The sequence below is a fragment of the Psittacula echo genome (genome assembly GCF_963264785.1).
Source record: "Psittacula echo genome assembly, chromosome: Z".
In the NCBI taxonomy this organism is placed as follows: domain Eukaryota; kingdom Metazoa; phylum Chordata; class Aves; order Psittaciformes; family Psittacidae; genus Psittacula; species Psittacula echo.
The window spans coordinates 668,223-686,645 of NC_137742.1; the positions used below are offsets into that span (position 1 = coordinate 668,223).

Consider the following 18,423-nt stretch of genomic DNA (forward strand, 5'->3'; position numbering starts at 1 on the left):
CCGCCTCACGGCACCGCCCCGCCTCACGGCACCGCCCCGCCTCACGGCACCGCCTCCCCTCACGGCACCGCCTCCCCTCACGGCACCGCCTCCCCTCACGGCACCGCCCCGCCTCACGGCACCGCCTCGCCTCACGGCACCGCCCCGCCTCACGGCACCGCCCCGCCTCACGGCACCGCCGCCCCGGCCACCCACCGGCGGTCTGGGGGCGAGGCCCAGCTGGCGGCGCCACGAAGTCGCTCCGCCCCTTGCCCTGCCCCCTTGCCGGCCAATCGCGTCGCGCCCTGTTGGCTATGCCCTGCGTCGCGCAGCACGGTTCAAGATGGCGGCGCGCGCGCAGCGCGGTGGCGTGGGTGCGGCCCTTCTCGCCGGTGTCCTGCTCGCCTTGGGCCGCGCTCCGCTCGCCCTCGGGCAGGCGACGGCGGCGGAAGGCTCAGCAGCAGCTCTGCCGCACCGCCGCTTTGAGTACAAGTACAGCTTCAAGGGGCCGCATTTGGTGCAGGCGGACGGGACTGTGCCGTTCTGGGTGCATACGGGCAGTAAGTGCCGGGCGGCAGGTTGCGAGCGGGGCCGGGCCGTGTTCCTGCTGTGCGGGGAGCGGAAGGGCACGGCGAAGGTGGACGCTGCCGGCGGGACCGGGCCGCCAAGGCAACGGGTGGGGAGCAGCGGCGGCTCTTGTGACCTGCCGCTGCCCAAAGGGAGCGGAGCTGGGCTCAGTCCCCGATCCCTGCGCGTCCTGCCACCTCGGCAGGGTCCCGCGGCATTGCACGGAGCTCCGAAGGGGCAAAGGAGGCGCTGTGGTAGCCGTTGAATGGCTAAAAGTCCTCCCCTGCCGTGCGGCTCGAAGGTACCCATGTGCTGCCATGTGGTGCGGTCGCTCCGTAGCTGTGCGGGCTCCAGGGAGCTCCCCGCGGAGTGATGATGTGTCACTCGGCCGAAGTGCGGGCCCGCCTCGCGCTGTGCTTGAGCCGAGCCACGGGGCTGCGGGTCCCGTTAGCGCTCGTGGTGTAAGAGCCTGAAATGGAAACTGTGCCTTGGCAAATGCAAGTTCACCGAATATGGTTTATGCGATTGAAGTATAGGTGAGGGATGTGGTTGTGCTAAAAATGCACCTAGTCTTCTGTAAGGCCCCCTCTTGTAAACTGTATTGATATTCATGGTACATAAGGTGCTACCTTAGTACAGTTTCTTTGCAGTAACTGCTAATGTGGGGTTTGATTTTTTGTTTGGTTGGTTTTTACAGGCTTTAATTATGAGTGTGAATCTTGTACTGATATTTCACATTATGCTGTAAGTGACATGAAGGAAGCTGTCTATAGATAAGCTTTTTTCCTGCTTTTTTCAAGTAAATGATGACAAAAATGTTATTTAATACAAGTGAATGAATTTATGTATGTCTAATTTTCCTTTAAACTATTAAACAAAAAAAAATAGAATATCTGTTATTAAAAAGCAAAACAGGAATCTGTGATTTGTGAAGAGTTATGTGAGATACAGGAGAAAGCTAAACCTGGTTTTATTAATTTAATAGTTATCTTAATAGCAAGACTGAAGGTTCTATTTAAGTTGTACCTTGTGGTACCAAACAGAAGGTGATTAAGTCTTTTGAAAAGCACTATTAACAAGCTGTTGAAGGTAAAAGTGTGTTTTGTTGTTGGGGTTTTTCCCCGTCTCAACTGGTTGATCACTCCACAAAAAAGTTATTCTGAAAGCTGTTTTCTAGTTGAGGAGACCAGGAAGCTTTGACTTTAGAAGATCTGTTGATTGGCTGCTTAAGCACTTGCAATATGTTCTCTCTCATATAATTGGTGTTGGTTCATTTCCTTTCTAGATGCTATACCAAGTGCAGATCAGATTCGTATAACAACATCTTTGAAAAGCCAGAGAGGGTCAGTGTGGACAAAAACTAAGTCAATATTTGAATATTGGGAAGTCGAAGTGACCTTTCGAGTTACAGGAAGAGGCCGCATTGGAGCCGATGGATTGGTATTAAGGATTTGATCTAACTGAAAAAAAATTAGACAAGCTGTAAAAAGTGATTATTGACTTGTGACTCTTACTTCTTTCTGTAATAGGCAATTTGGTATACAGAAGAGCAAGGCTTGGAAGGCCCTGTTTTTGGGGCAGCTGATCAATGGAATGGTGTTGGAATTTTCTTTGATTCCTTTGACAATGATGGAAAGGTTAGTTGAAAGCAGACTCTTGGCAAACTTCCTGCTTGTTTTGTACCTATTACTTGGGGCAGGGGGGAAGATTATGTTACTTTCCTGTTCTTTCGCTTTGAAGGGATAAACTAAAATAGTCAATTTTCCCTTTCATAATTTTTACTCAACTGTTTTACGCTTATTTTTTTAAGCTTGCAAGTTGAAGTGTAACACATAATGTACCTCCTCTGAACATTGATGCATGGGTCAGGTTTGGAGAGAAAATACTGTATGTAACTGTAGAAGCTGAAATTTCGAATGGCCATGCGTGATTTGAAATCTTGATATATGTGTGCTTTGCAAGAGGCTTATTATAACAAAATATGATGCTACGGAAACATAGATTTCTGTCTGTCTTCAGAGATGCTCTTTTTCTTGGAACAAATCTTCCTTGAGTCATTCAGCAGTGAAAATTCTGTAGCAGATGGGGGCAGCAGTTGCTGTTTTGAGTTTCCGGTTTCAAATCCAGCATGATCCTTGGAAACTTTAACGATAGATAGGTTCTCTTGCTTTTTTTTGTTGTCACAATCTATCAGAAGGACAAGAACCACAGTTTGTTTGCGATTTGGTCCTTTTTGAAGACAAAGAACTCCCCTACCCCACCATTGTGAATTGAGAAGGGCATTAGTTTTTGAGTTTTTGAAGTGTGTTTTGTTTGGTGTTTTTCAAGAGCTGGTAATCTGTGTAGTGGTACAGTGTGTTCCTTTATATCATGGTTTAACCCTTGTAGACAGCTAAGCACCACATGGCCAGTCACTTATTCTCTGATGGGATGGGGGATAAAATCAGAAGGCTAAAAGTAAGAAAACTCGTGGATTCAGGTAAGCCCAGTTTAATAGGCAAAGCAAAAGCTGCATGCTCAAACAAAGCAAAAAATGAATTCGCTGCTTCCCACTGTCAGGCAGGTGTTCAGCTATCTCCAATACCCCATAATGATGACTTGGGAAGACAAAATGCTATAAGACTGAAAGTCCCCCCTTCCTTATTCCCCCAGCTTTTATTGCTGAGCATGATGCCATATGATCTGGGATATCCCTTGGTCAGCTGGCCTAGCTGTGTCTCCTCACAGCTCCTGCACTGCAGCCTACTCACTGGTGTGAAAAGCAGAAAAGGCCTTGAGCTTGTGTAAGCAATAACTAAAACATTGCTGTGTTGCCAACACTGGGTTTTGTCATAATCCAGAACATAGCCCCATACCATCTACAATGAAGAAACTCTATCTGTAGTGACTTCAGGTGCTTTATTGCAGAAAGGCTATCAGTGATGTTACTTATGTTTCACGTTGAATTTAACTTCCATTTTTTGCTATTTATTCTTCTAGAAAAACAATCCTGCAGTGATCGTTGTAGGCAACAATGGTAAACTTCTGTATGATCATCAGAAGTAAGTTTATTTTCAGTATAAATTATGGATGTTTGCTTTTGAATGATAAAATGTTGCATGAAACTCTCACGAAAAATTGTGAAAGTTTCTTGTGAAACTTTCTTTGAGTTTTTCTGTTTGTTAAAACTGTTATGGCAGCAACAGCACAGAAATTGGCAGCTGATGGATATTTAATGGTATATGCCCTTTGGGATGGATGAACTCAGATAAATGGAAGTACAGACTTTTTGCCTCTTCACTGCCTGTGGGTATCTTCCACACACAGCTAACTGACAGAAGTGACTGAAACCTAATTGCTTGCTACTGCAATTAATCAGTTTAATTTGGATTTCAGATTGTTTAGAGTCAACAGCACAATTGACATCTTTCTGGATTCTTAGAAGTGTCTAGCTTAGTTGATGCGGTCTGAACTACAGCTTATTTCAATCTCAGTTTGTATCTAGCTTAGTGCAGTCCAGACTACAGCTTATTTCTGTCTTAGTTCACAGCTGTGGGAATATCTCTAACCTTGGAGATTTCTGCTGTGTTCAAGTTTCCCCATTACTGCTGTCTAGCTATAGTGTCCTGTGTAAAACATGTAGTACTGTTGATCTCAGCCTTCAGAAAACAGTGCAGTTGTGGGACAGCTTTTGAAAAACGTACATATTGACAAAATACCATGATGTTGCTTAGTGATACATTGATGCTTTTTTGTCTTAGCTGATAAATCATAAGATATAGTTTTATGCAAGTTGTCTTCTTGCATAGTGATGGTTCCACACAAGCCTTGGCATCCTGTCAGAGGGACTTCCGTAACAAGCCCTATCCTGTTCGAGTAAAGATAACATACTACCAAAAAACCCTGACTGTGAGTACTCTGAAATAACATCATTACGTTTGTTTCTTAGCCGCTTAAGTGCGAGATTGTTGCAACTGTCTGAAAACCCGAAGACCCTGTATGTTAATTCTGGTATGTTTGAAAATGTGGAGCTTGGTAGCAGAAGTTGGAAGGAGGTGCAGTGTTCAAACGCTGGGTAGGTTTTTAGCTACATTCATGCACCTTTAGTTTTAGGAGCTGACTTGGCAGATATTGCTGATTTCTCTGATGTTACTTAGGAGTCAGTTATGCTAAGTCATATGTGCTCGCACCCTTCTGTTGCTGTTGACTTGCCTGTAGAAGTGTCTTAAAGCCAGCACGTTTCTCAGCTACCAAGTGATTGAGCACCTCCTTGACTTGAATGGTACTTTTCAAGCTGACATGAGAGCTACACAGGGTTTTGTAGCTGATCGTAAGAGGCTCTTGAAGTGTGACCAAAAAAAAGAAGCTCGCTCACTGACAGTAGATTTAAATTTGCTACTTGAGGCTTCCTATCTCCAAGAAATAGTAGGGCTTTGAAGATTAAAGGTAGAAAAACAACACTATAAGGGAGTCTTCAGCACTTCCTGAATACTGTTAGGATGATTGTGAATTCCTTCTAGATAAGGGAAGAATAATGTTATGTTGGTGCTGGGTTGCAATGACTGCAAAGTGTGGGTTTCTTGGTTTCTGAAAAGGTGCTATTCATAGGTATTAGCCATAAAATGAACAGCTGTTATTCTATAGTAAAAGTTTCTCTAAAAGTAAACATGAATGCTCCTAATAGAGGGTGGACCTTGAACTGTGTTGTAATGGTAAAAGCTATTTAACTTTTGAATGAAAATGAAATTTTAGACTCCAAGGCTGCTCACTTCTGGAATGTGCCTGGTCCCTGATGTCTTATCTAGGAACTCCTCTGTCCAAATGTTGCTGTTAATCTTAGCAGTTCTGCAAATGCATCTATGCATTTTCTTTGTTAAAAGCATCTTTCAGAAAAGAAATAGTTTTTGCTTTCTAGTATTGGCTGCTAAATTACCTGATTAAGTTGTATTTGTGACCATTACTATAAACTGACACAGCAATTAACAGAGATTTATGTGGTAAAATTTACTTGTTTATCCTTTTAGGTATTAATTAATAATGGCTTTACTCCAGATAAAGAAGACTATGAATTTTGTGCAAAAGTGGAAGGCATGGTGTTGCCATCACAAGGCTATTTTGGAATATCTGCAGCAACAGGGGGACTTGCAGGTAGGAAATGTTAAATGTTGTGACAAATTGGGGGGGGGGCTTGCAAGAGATGGGGTTTTGTGTGTTTGCTTTTACTGTTAGTCTTGATGCATTATACCCATTTTTGACCATGATGATGTAATTAATTCTCTCCCATTCCCAAATAACTGGTATGCTTAGGCCTTTTCCTGGCCAGAGCAGGACTTTCAGTTTATCCTGACAAAGATGTTGTGCAGTCTCATTTCGCACTGCATAAACTTTTGGGAGGACTTTGGGAGGATGCTGTTGCCTGAAGACCCTTTGCAAGTGCAAGGCTGGCTTGAGAAGTACCGGGATTTGTAGCCTGTAACAGTAGCAATTAACAGTGTGCTTTTGTTTTGTTGAGTACAGATGATCACGATGTCCTGTCTTTTCTGACCTTCCAGTTGACAGAGCCTGGGAAAGAAGCAGTAAGCATCTTTATGCGTAATTAATAAAATATGTTATTGTGTATATCTTGTATGTAGCACCTGATGATGGCATTTCTTCTGAAGTCATACTTGTCACCCCTGTTTCAGGATTTTGGCATGTAGCTGTGCTGTCATCCATTTTAGAAAAAGGAGAGTAATAGTGTAGTGTTTCAGTAATAATTCCGTTTTCAAGACCAGAGCTCTTGAAGCAGCACCAAATCAACAGAAATTGTGATGTTGAATCAAAACATGCAAAGAAAACAAATTGAAAAGTACACTTTCGGAAGTGGACAAGTAATCTGTTCTTGCCTTCAGCTTCTTGTATCTCTGGAACAGTCTGTACTGCCTAACAACATCTATCCTTGTAAAACTTGGTTTCTTTTTAATCACAAAAAGTACGCATATATCAGAAAAAAGCTATGGGTCTCCAGAGGAATGTCTGCTTACTCACTTCAGCTTAATATATTAATATTCTGCTAATTGGGTTGTGTCTTCAAATCTGAAGTACAAACAGCCTTGCTTAAGAATGAGTTATATAGGAATGGTGGAGAACATGAAAAAAAAATCTCTTTTCTCCTTCCCCCCACCCCAATGTTTTAAAGCCAACGCAAGATGCAGAAATTCCTCAGAAAGATAAAGAGAAGTATCAAGAAGAGTTTGAGCACTTTCAACAAGAATTGGATAAAAAGAAGGAGGAATTTCAAAAGGAGCATCCTGACGTGCAAGGGCAGCCAGGCAGGTTATTTGAGCCATTTTTCACTTGTCAAGGAAAACGTTTGCTTTCCAGGATACCCAGAACTGGGGCCTGATGCTCTGACTGATCTTACTAAGCTCCTACTGGTGTTACCTACTTTGAGAATCTTTGGTCTTTTGTTTGTAAACTGTTTTCTGAAATACAAAGTCCCTGTTGTCATGGCTGGATTGAGAATAAAACAAACAAGTGGAAACATGCTGGGAATGATGAAAGTCTTCTGGACTTTCTTCTGATGATGCTGAAGCTGTGGAGAAACTCAAATGTGCAGTCACTCTCTATTTCAAGCTACATTTTAAAGCTTACTTTTTCTAGAAAGTGCCTGTTACTTAATACCTGCAATTTCCTTCTGAAGGATAGTTGATAGCACAGTGCTAGCTTACGGAAAGATAGCAGCATCCTGTTTCCATTCTATGTTGCATATTACCCAAGTATTGAAATAGGAACTCTAAGGTAGGGTCTGGGTTTGAATGCCTGCTTATCTCTGTTCAGTTGTTTGGGTCCCAATTGAGTCTCCTTTGCCATGGCAATAGCAACAATTGAACATCAAATATATCAAATTATAGGGAAAAAAGTGTATTTGTGTGGAAACTTGAGGAGCGCAAGAGAAATTACACAATGCATATATGCAAGAGGAATGCTTATGTGTAAGAACTCCTGTGCTTTATTTCCTTATCAGCGGATGATCTTTTTGAAACTGTAAGTGATCGTGAACTGAGGCAGATCTTTGAGGGACAGAATCGAATTCATCTTGAAATAAAACAGCTGAATAGGCAATTGGACATGATTCTGGATGAGCAAAGAAGATATGTCTCTCTAGTCACAGATGAGATTGCTAAAAGAGGAGCTGGTTTGCCAGGTCAACAAGGGCAGGTAAATAAAAACCCCAAACTGTCATTGCTGTCAGCCTGACTTCAGCAGCACGATTGATTTGCTTTTTCCAAGATATGTTGATCTTTTTCTCACACCCCCTTCCACCCACCAGGTTTCCCAGCAAGAGATTGAGACAGTTGTAAAAACTCAAGAAGAGGTTGTTAGACAAGTAAATGAAATAAGGTAAGTTGTTTTCTGAATAGTAAGGCTGTGTCTTGATTTCTGTATTATTTTTCACCTTTTAAGTCCTATTTATTATTTCAGTAGGAGAATACTGACAAACTTGAAATTCCTCTGTGCCAGTTTTTTAGTGACAACTCTCTGCATACAGTTGATTTCTAGAATAAGCCAAGTTCATGTTCCAAGGGTGACTGAGCTCTGAATTTGCCTCTTTTTATGTTGTTTTTTGTCATGATATTCCACTTTCCAGTTAAGTCTATTCCCTTTAAAAACAATTCATTTCTGCTAATGTGATAACCTGCTACCTTCTGGCAATTTGTTGCTCTGACTTAGGAGTACTGATAACAACATGAGCATAAATGCTCTGGACTTACAGCTAGTGAACCTAAAGGAAAAAAAGGGTATTGAAGTATCTTGTCGATATACTCAGTCTACTCCTAGTATATTAATAACCCCACATAATCATTATATTAATAAAATGGATAATATTATATTTAGATAGTATTATGAGATATATGTGAGGATTTTTTAGTGTAAACAACCTGGCAAAAGAAAAAAGCACTCTAATATGAAATTGCTGTCACATTGCGTAGTGAAGACAGAAATGTATTGGTTTAGTTGTGCCAATGCGGTGTGTAGACCACTTTAGTGATTTGTCCCCATTTCTTACAGATTAAATGGGCTCTTTCTCTTTGGTTCGTTTGTTCTTTTGTTAGAGGACTTTCTGCCAGTGAACTTTCTCAGGGAACTTGTGTATCTGCAAGGACGATTGCAAGTTCCCAACTGATTATTAATTTTGCTTTTTAAGATGCAGTTTTTAAAATGGATTGATTCAAATTATGTTTCCAAATGAAGTAAAGTCTTATTTTGACGGTGCTATACTTGTAAAGTGAATTGGAGAAAATTCTCGTGTTTGATAGGGATGGTTGTGTACTGCTTCCAAGATGTTTTACAGTTCCTGCCTTTAACAGGAATGGCTTAAAGTTGGTTTAACCCTTCATTTATAGTAGTTAAAACATTCCTTACCTTGGGCTTAGAGTAAGGAGAAAAACAATTCCTACAGTTGTGGGGGGGGGTTTCCTGCATTAGTTCAAGGGCAGCTCTTGTGATTTATCTAAGTAGGTCAGATTTTCTGTAGGATGAAGATTAGAGTGCTTCCATTTTTGCACTTGTTCTTCCACGAAAGCTTTCATGTTAATATTCTTGACAAATCTTTATACCTTGCAAGCAAATTAGATTTTCTTGTTAACACTGGCAGTCTGCCCTTTTAGTGACTACTTATTAGGTATGAGTTTGCATAACACCATCTTAATATTTTTCTTAGATTAAAGAAATGTTTTATTTAGAGAGAGAAATGAACAGCCCGCTGTTGCATTCCTGGTCATCCCGGAGGAAAAGGACTTAGCGTCCAAGTAATTTTCTTGTCAAGATTTGTGGATTTCTTAATCATCTGATTACAGAAGATTCTTGCATGTTCATACAATAGAAACTGCCAGCATGGTATTGTTCATGCAAAAGTAAATGTAAATTAAATTTGATGCAGACTATCTATTTAGGGAAGTTGTTTTGCCTTTAAGAGACACTGGATTAGTCAGAGGTGGGTGGGCAGATTTCTGTAGTCTCGTAGCCGTGGTGGTCTGAGGAGCACGAACAACAAAATGAGTATCACACCGTTGGTTTTTCTTTTTAGTGTTGTAGCACTAAAAGTAGTGGGGTAAGATAAACAGTGAGATGGATGTGGACAGGCAGAATTGGTATCAGCGTTTATTAGGCAGTGGTCATGATGGTGGTTGCATGGGTTAGTTAAGAAAGAAGCCTTCCAGTGGAAAACTTAACATCTAAAATGGGTTATTATAACACCAATTCAAAGTACAGGTAAATATTAATCAAATTACTTTTAAATAATCTATACCATGATGATATAAAATAATTTCTGGCGAAGGCTAATTTAAGCTAGGACAGGAAGAGGGGTTTTTGCAGTCAGTGTGTGCGTGTGGGTTTGCTGTGTGTCGAATTTTAGTGGCATGAAGAGCAACTGATACAAAGCTAAAAGATGGGCAACATCTTTACAAAGCTTCTTTGAAGCTTAACTAGCCATTTTCACAATAGATATGATCTGTTTAAATCACTAATGTAATTTTGTGTTTGGTTGGTTTGGGTTTTGTTTTAATTTCCTTTATGTGACAGTTAAAATAGTAAGTATTCAAGGCCGTTTTGGGGCATTGAAAGAAGTCCCTGCCCACAGCAGGGGGGTTGGACGAGCTGATCTCCTAAGATCCCTTCCAATCCAAACCACTCCATGGTACTATGACAAATTGCTGACCACTGTACAGTTAGGACTGTATCTTGAAGGCATCGAAGTAAGCTCTCATCTGAACAAAATGTAAAGTTTTAAGTAAATTGAAAAGAAATCCAAAGACAATCTATTTTGTTTGCTCTGTTAATAATGAAGAGATTAACATTCACATAATAAATATTTTAGCTGTAGAATAATCTTCTTTGCAACTGAAAAGAAACATCACAGTAGGGAAAAATTATATAAACATATTGATTAGAGATTAAGGGGGTTTCCTCTCATTGACTAGCTACCTCAAATAAAATTAGTTATGGAACCTCAACTTTTTACCGATTTAATTTGATTTGATGTAGTAGCAAAATGAATTCACATGAAAACAATATTAAGTATTATGACAATGCATATGGGAAATGAGTTTCTTGTATAAATGATAATCATGAAGCAAGGATATATCTAAATCTTTTCTTATCCCTAAAGCCTCTTCTTTATTTTTATTTCTTACATGACTGCTTTTATTTATTTATTTTTCAAATAGCTTTTGATTTTCTTCAAAGATTGCATTAAACTCTGCTTATCCTAAAGCCTTCACAAGAGCCTCAGATAAAACACTCTTTTTAGACTTCATTAGTCAGGCAAAGTGGATGTCTAGCAATAGAATATTTGCCAGATCTTGTTCTCTGTGTGACTTTGAGAGATGGTGCACTGGGCAAATTGAAACTGTCTAAGCCCATAGTTTGATTAAGGAATTATTTCATGATAGGTATTCTTGGAAACTAGAGAAAATGTTTTCTGCCTAACTGTTCTATGATGTGGGGCAACTCTGTATTTCAGACTAACTTTAATGGCCCAGAAAGTGCCCAGAGGAAGTGCTATTTGTAGAGAAGCTTTTCTATGCTGAAATGATTTGTGTCTATCTTGTTTCAGAAATTCTGTGGCTGATACTCTGAGGTTGATCAGTGGAGCTCAACATCCTGGCTCTGCTGCCGGAGTCTATGAAACAACTCAGCACTTCAATGACATCAAAGAACACCTTCATGTAGTAAAGAGGGACATTGAGCATTTAGTACAACGAAATATGGTAATTTACGTGCTGGTAGTGTAAAGCATGGCTGTAATACTTCTTTTTTTTTGGCTGTTAGTGAAAGGCTAGGACGAGCCAGCACGCAATTTACAGCGTAATTAATCCTTTATTAAGCTGCTTTGCTAAAACTGCACTGCCTTGACCTAACTGCATGATCTGTGTCCTGATGAGAAGTTTTGCACAAAGAGCATGATTTTTAGTCTAATTTCCTGTGGAAACAAGGTCAAGCAATTAGGTTTTCTGGGTGCTTTTTTATGTGTTTGTCCCCCTACTTAACCGCTCTATACAGAGGAGATTATTGCTTCTACACAGAAGGGAGAGCTTTAATCAGGTGAAAGTTGGGCAGACTTCACTTAAGGTCTCCTAAGTGTGAAAGGTGACTGTGTTCACATTCAAGAGCACCTTAGTCTAGCCTAGGTAGCATTTGAATGAATTTATGATCCCATAGAAGGCCTTTTTTTATTTTATTTTTTAATTTTTTTCTCCTCAGGTTAGTGTCATTTCTGCCTGTTTTCTGCTTGTTCTTATTTTTATATCATGCTTTAAAGACCTTGTTTTGTTTCTTGCCTGTAACAGTCTTTTGATGGCATGTCTTGTTTGCTCTTCTCTCAAATACTGTTTTTCTTGGGTTTTAGCCATCTAATGAGAAATCAAAGTGTCCAGAACTGCCACCATTTCCATCGTGTTTATCTACGATGCACTTCTTCATCTTTGTAGCAGTGCAAACAGTGCTATTCATCAGTTATATCATGTATAGGTAAGTCTCTTTTTATTTGAAGACAACGAGGCAAATGATTTTAGGACTTCTGACTGGAAATAAAATTGCAATGATATGATTATGTTAATCATCTTTAAAACAAGCAATCATTCAGATGGGAAGAGACCTTGGGAGGTCTCTAGTTCAGTCTTCTGCTCAAAGGAGGCTTAACACTGAATTCGGACAGGTCGCTTAGTGTTTAGACTACTCAGATCTTAACCTCCAAGCATGGAAAAGGTACCACTGTTATGGACCCCACTGGAAATGTTTAATTCTCATAATGTAGTTTTAGTCTCCCCCCACAATACATCAAGTGGGAACCTGCCTGGTTTCTGTTTGCATGTTGTCTCGTATGATGTGGGTCTTTATGAAGAAAATGCCTGTCTCCTTAATAACATCTTATAGGTATTGGAAAGCTGATGTTAGACCTTTTGAAGCCTTCTTTTGTCCAGGATGAACAAGCCTAGATCCATCCCTCGGCATGTGTTTCAGCTCTTGACCATCACCCTTGTGGTCCTCTGGACTTACTGATGTTTATCAATATCTTAAGAAAATCTGATCTGATTTTTCCTTATTTTATGTGTACCTACAAGCTACGTATCCCATCTTACAAATTCCTCAGTGAACTTTTTTTACAGTACATATCCCTTTGTCCCTCTCCTATGTATATTTATATATTTATAGCGTATGGACTTTTTTTCCCCCATAAACTAATTGGGATGTCTTGTCTGTTCTCTTCCTTCTCCTTATAATGTCATAATGTTCAAATTAAATTTGTGTTGATGGGAAGGAAAACCTGTTGACAGGAAGGACTGCTTGATAGTCTTCCTTCTTGCTTCTCACAGACGCTAATCAGGATAAGGAGCAGGGACCAGAACGGCTGCCTTGCCCTTCAGAGGGAAAATGCTGTTTGCTACCTCTCTGGAAGGATAACTAATATTAACATAAGACCACTGCTGCTGATTGCAGTAGTTTTTGTTTGTCTCTTTCTCCACAAAGTGGAGAGAGTGTGTTTCCTACATATGTCATGTTATTCCATCAACTGAAATGATGGCTTGCAAGGCAAACAAGGACCTGGTCCCCAGCAGTTTTTCGATGCCCTTGTAATTCTAGCATCTGTGTGTGGCTGATTGCAGTATCCACTAAGAAAATAAATGTATTCTGTGCCAGAGGGACAAGGAAATCCCATTTCAAGTAAATTCTTCCACTATTTGGTTGCATATGTTTCCTTCTGTGTGATGATTTTTAGGGCAATCAGATACAGAGAAGCTTTAGAAAATTTTAGTTCAAACATTTTAAGAGTCAGTTTGCGTGTTCTTTCACAGCTTCTGGTTTGTCTGGAATGTCTTGTTTCCTTCTGTGTCTGATGCAAAATTGGAACTAAAGTGATGATACTTATGTCTTTGTAAATAGGAAAAAAGATGTATCCTGCTTGTGTGATGTGACTTATATTTGATTTCCCTAAGTCTCCGTTGACAAGGAATGGAATCTTTTAATCCCCAAATAAATATTTAAACCAGTTAGCTAGCTTTATACTATAAGTACTTAATGAATTCTCTTCTGCTTTTTCTTTCAGGAGTCAACAAGAAGCAGCAGCCAAAAAGTTCTTTTGATGACCTGTTCCCTTTGTGTGTACATAACAGCAGTATGTATGCACAGAAAACTTTTATAAATGAGAGAAAACTTGCTGTTTGATATACTTCACTATTGTAAATTATTGAATTTTGTTAAACAAAATGAGTTCCTATTTAAACTGTTAATGCTAAAGTTACAAATGGACTGGGGAGCAGCAGAACAAATGCTAGATAAGGGAAGACTGTGGCCCCTATCTAGATTGTGTTTTCAGCTAACTTCTCATAAATACTGGAAGGCAAATGCCATATTCCTCTTCTTTTGTTAAGATTCCAGAGGAGGGAATTGAAACACCTGGGTTTGGTTGTTCGTAAAGAGATTTGCAGTTGTATGGTTTGTGCAAAAAGCTTCCTGTTAAGTGTTCTGACAAGCAAATAAACAAAACACATCCAAAAAACCCAACAACAACAAAAAGAAAAACCAACAACAACAAAAAGAAAAACCAACCAACCCCAAACTGTTCTCTGGTTTTTTGAGGGGGTTGTAAAAGTGGTTTTTATAAACCCTTCTTAAGTTTGACACTTGGATTTAACAGTTTAAGAATTACTTTGTTAATTCTAACTCTTCCTGAAATACAGATTTAAACATTTCTTAATATGTGGACACAAAGACAGACCTTTAGCAGTCTGGCTGTTGATACCTAACATAGAAAACAGAATATACTGAACAAGCAAATAAAGGCTTATCTCCTTATTTTGGGGTTTGGTTTTAGGTAGTGAGAAAAAACATGATAAAGTAGCTTCTTCAAGTATATTGTGGGACTGAGTTCTTTTTCATAGTTACAAGTGTGTGTGTAATTCTTCTTGAAGATTTGTGGAACTTCTTCAGCAAAGATATCATTGCTTTATACCTCTTCAAATCTGTTTTTATTAAGGGTATGTTTAGTGTATAAATGTCTTATAAAGCTGTCTTCTGTCTTTCATGTATCAGATACAAATGCTTTAAGTCTTGACATGGCAACTGTTCTAAACTACAGCTATTGAGTGTTTAACCCATTTCTTCACAGGCTTTTGTTTCAGACATGTTTGTTAGTCCAGTAGCTATTGTAGAGCCAGTATTGTGTGTCAATTCCTGCTTGGTGTCAAAAGCATGAGACTGAACATGTGCATTTGATACTGCTTATCAGGTGAACATTTGCTTCAGAAAAGAAACAGAGCCCAAATTAGGAATGTGAAATGAATTAATTTTGCTTTGTTTACACATCTGTGGTGACTTTGTCCTTAGGTTGTTTGTGTGTAGAGCTAGAATAGGGGGGTTTGTTTGGGGTTTTTCTAATTCTATAAAGTACACAAATGCATTGGGATATTTCACTTTGAATTATTAATCTGTTTGTCTAAATCTGCATAAGTTATCTGGAATCTAGCACACAACTAATGCATTCCTACACTCTACTCCCTTGGAGTGCAACACATGCTGCCAAATTTGCTGTAATGAGGAACACTTCAGTATTGTGCCTGTCAGTTTGGAGAAATGATAAATCTATGCAACATATTTTGTTACTTAAATTACTGTGTCTAAAAAGTGGATGTCTGTGCTATACCAATAAAACTGCCTACCCACCTATTTACATAGCTACAGTATGTAGTATGCTGTATGTGGTATAGCTTTATAGATTCATTTCTGAATTTGAGAAGATTTTGCTGTGCTAATCAGAAACCACTGCTTCAGGCGATCTTGCTGGATAAATAGGGTAAATCCTTACTTTAAACACCAGCAAATACTTACAGGTGCCTTGAGTCTACGCTATTACAACCCTGACTCTTGTAACTAAACTTAATATATTCATTAATAGTTTTGAAAGTGTAGAGTGTTGTTCCTTTCAATTGCAGGCCTTCCTGCATCAGTGCAACATCTAAAGAGAATGCCTTCTCTCACAGCAGGCTTTGCAAGGCTTTTTATACAGGAAGGCTAGCAGTTTTATGTCTAAGTAGGTGCATATATCTGGGATAAGAGGAACAGCTCTAATACATTAATCGGAGAAGGCGTGTATTTTTGTCACTGTCTATCTGGATAGATAGACCTTTGCTTTTAAAGCTGGAGCAGCCCATACTTTTGTGTCTTTTCTTAGAAAGATGGTAAGGCTGGGGATGGTGTCTAGGGGGACAACCTGCACTTGCCTCTTCAATATGAGGCTCAGCTCATGTGTTTATGCTACTAATTGATCAGACATCTCCCATGGGCAGCTAGGAAACTTTAGTATTGGGGAGCAGAAGGTCTAATATGTATCAACCAAAAACTGATAATTTTGCTTCGTGCTTCATTTCACAGTTGTCTCCTTGGAACTTCCATAATTGCCTTGTCACTCACTGGATCAAAGGAAAGCTCCCAATTGCCCAGCTCAGATTTTGTCCTGTCTGTTCTTGACCTGATAGCAACAAATTTGTACTGTAAGAATGTTAGTTAACCAATGTAGCCTCCTGTTACAGCTGGCTACTAGAAGTTTCTTTTAACCCTAATAGTATGTTTGATTCTTATCAAGTAAGATTTCAGGACTAGGAGGAGAAGACACCATGGAATCCAGTTTTACAATATAGGGGAGAACAACTCTAATAACTACTTGAAGTGTGAATGCTAAGTAGCAAATATTTGGCAGTAACAAGAGAATTTCATTGTACTGGTCAGAGTATATTATATGTAGTCACACCTGAATCTTTCATAAGTAAAACCCACAATATGGTTTGTAAATCACCTAACTTCCTGTTTGAAGAAAATTTGACACTTATCAATGCATCAATTACTGTAACACCGAATACTGTCTACTCTTGGGGTTCTTTTGTAATTCAAACAGCTGACATTGTCATATGTTCGTTTCTGACTAATGTAAGTTGACACTTGGAGTTCAGAGGTAACATTATTTGAATAAAGATGCATATTTTTAGTAAGTTTGGTTTTTTCTTTTAATTGCGTATATGTCCATGAAATCCAAGCAAGTGTATCTGAAGCATTCTTTACCCTCTATTCTCAGAGAGTTTGACTGCTTTGAGATCCGGGTTCAGTCCTACCTAACACTGGAGAATTGACAGCATTGAGAGGCTGAGGCTCTGCCTATGTTGAAGGGACAGATGACTGGCGGTGGTTACAAAGATACGCTGAATCTAGAGTTCATTCTGCACAAAGGAATTATATCCTCTGTGTTGCAGTCCAGTGCAGGAGTGGCTCTAACCTAAATGTAAGATTTGCTCTGAAGCTTGTGTTAAGAGTATCAGACTTGCCTTGAGGATCAGATGCTTAGAGTTAAATGTAAAGTAGGATGTCAACTTCTAAGTCTCTTAACAGCCAATAGAGTTCTTTGCTGGTTGCTTTGTTTGTGATTCCCCAAACTGCTGTCACCAGGATGCTCTGTCTCCTTGTTTACTTTTTGATGGTTTTGGTTTGGGTTTTAACTGTTCTGCCCAGTAAACTGTGTCTGTTTACTGGGCACAGTAAACTCTCTCTGTGGTAAACTCCCACAGGAAGAGTAAGAATTCCCTCACTGACCATCATTTTCTCCCACCCAGAAGTAATTAATAGGTAGAGGAGAGAAATCTTTAAGTGAATCTATTCAAGCTCAGAAAGCCCGAAACCGCTTATTTCTCTTTGTGCAAGTGTGTAGTGTTCCAACTTACGTAAAAGGTGATAACCTCTTCTAGAGGCATGAAGCCTGGGGGCGGGAGGGGAGTCCTGGTCCTTTCAAAGAACACTTGGATACTTCTGAATTACATAGTTGGAGTGATCTGTATGCGGTCCACACAGTATCATGGCCCCTGTGGTGCCATGTCCTTGTGTAGACACAGCCTGGCTCTGGGGCTGAGGCAGGGTGCGGAGAGGATCTTCCAGCCTCTGATGTGCATGTTGCCAGTTCCTGTTGTGAGCAGTGGATGTGAAGGTCAGTGAGATCAAAGCTTTTCTCTGGAGTTCTAGTGTGCCCTCTTTTTCTATCCACCATCTATTTCTAGGAATGTGTGAATTGACCAAGCACCTTCTCCCCTCACTTAGGATTATCTGTCTCCTGTACTTGAGATCTGCTGCGTTCTGAGCAGGATGGGGCAGGTTACATATTTTAGTCAGGCTGTAGTTTGGGAACTAGCGACTGCTCTTTTTTCAGGGACTTGCTCTTGACCAAGCCCCTCTCATATTTAAGTCAGCTCTTTATTTTCACTTCTTCCTTTTAAATTAGGCTGCATAGCAGAGAGGGGCTCCTGTGGACTTGTTCTGGGTCATGGGGTTGCTCTACTGCTCAGCAGTTTGAGTGCTCTTCCAAAGACTGTCCTTGTCCTGAAAGAGATGCTGGATTAGGCCTGTTTGCAGGACTTACTTCTCAAGTGCCAGCAAAGTAGTTTTGTTGTGATTTGGAATTTGTGCTTCTGAGTGTACTCTATTTAAAAAAAAAGTACGTTTCTTGTTTAATCATTAATAATCCAGGATTATTGAACATCCTGTCTTTTTTTTTGCTTTAATTGAAAGGCTCTAATACAGATTAAGGCCTTAGGCAAATGGGAATCCTCCCATCTCTCAGTGAATTTATGAGTGCTGGGAGAGCCATTTAGATAATCAAAATTAGTGTTTCGTTAAGGCATGTGCAGTTGGTCATAGTAAGATAAATGCCCAAAACCCAAACCCTGGAACTTTTTGAGACCTATCAGGTCATTTTTCCCAAAATAGCCTATAGCAGATCCTGAAAATCTTCACCTGAATAGACCTGGTGAGGCTACTGATGTGAATAAAAGGTTGAAAGAGGAAGACCTGCAGAAGCAATCCACAAACAAAAGCTAG

The 18,423-nt window shown here is 40.0% G+C and overlaps 1 protein-coding gene across 4 annotated transcripts; it reads left to right on the forward strand.

The window, feature by feature from the left end:
- Nucleotides 1-315: 315 nt before the first annotated feature.
- On the forward strand, nucleotides 316-16,729 carry LMAN1 (lectin, mannose binding 1). 4 transcript variants are annotated; one of them, XM_080636946.1, is made up of 14 exons: nucleotides 316-539; nucleotides 1,832-1,986; nucleotides 2,076-2,183; nucleotides 3,526-3,587; nucleotides 4,335-4,434; nucleotides 5,550-5,673; nucleotides 6,043-6,101; nucleotides 6,704-6,836; nucleotides 7,532-7,725; nucleotides 7,838-7,908; nucleotides 11,126-11,279; nucleotides 11,918-12,039; nucleotides 13,616-13,688; nucleotides 16,637-16,729. In XM_080636946.1, exons 1-13 carry the CDS (start codon nucleotides 323-325, stop codon nucleotides 13,650-13,652), a joined length of 1,536 nt encoding a protein of 511 aa, XP_080493072.1. In that variant the 5' UTR covers nucleotides 316-322; the 3' UTR covers nucleotides 13,653-13,688; nucleotides 16,637-16,729. The 4 variants fall into 4 exon arrangements, with proteins under 4 accessions (XP_080493072.1, XP_080493070.1, XP_080493071.1 ...); XM_080636944.1 differs by having other exon boundaries at nucleotides 13,616-13,684; nucleotides 16,637-16,689; XM_080636945.1 differs by lacking the exon at nucleotides 16,637-16,729 and adding an exon at nucleotides 15,940-16,451 and having other exon boundaries at nucleotides 13,616-13,684.
- The last annotated feature ends 1,694 nt before the right edge of the window (nucleotides 16,730-18,423 follow it).

Coding starts and splice junctions, on each gene's coding strand:
- LMAN1 (XM_080636946.1), top strand. CDS start 323: ATGGCGGCGCGCGCGCAGCGCGGTGGCGTGGGTGCGGCCCTTCTCGCC. Junction 2,184..3,525: donor CCTTTGACAATGATGGAAAG/GTTAGTTGAAAG, acceptor TTATTCTTCTAG/AAAAACAATCCTGCAGTGAT. Junction 7,909..11,125: donor AGACAAGTAAATGAAATAAG/GTAAGTTGTTTT, acceptor ATCTTGTTTCAG/AAATTCTGTGGCTGATACTC.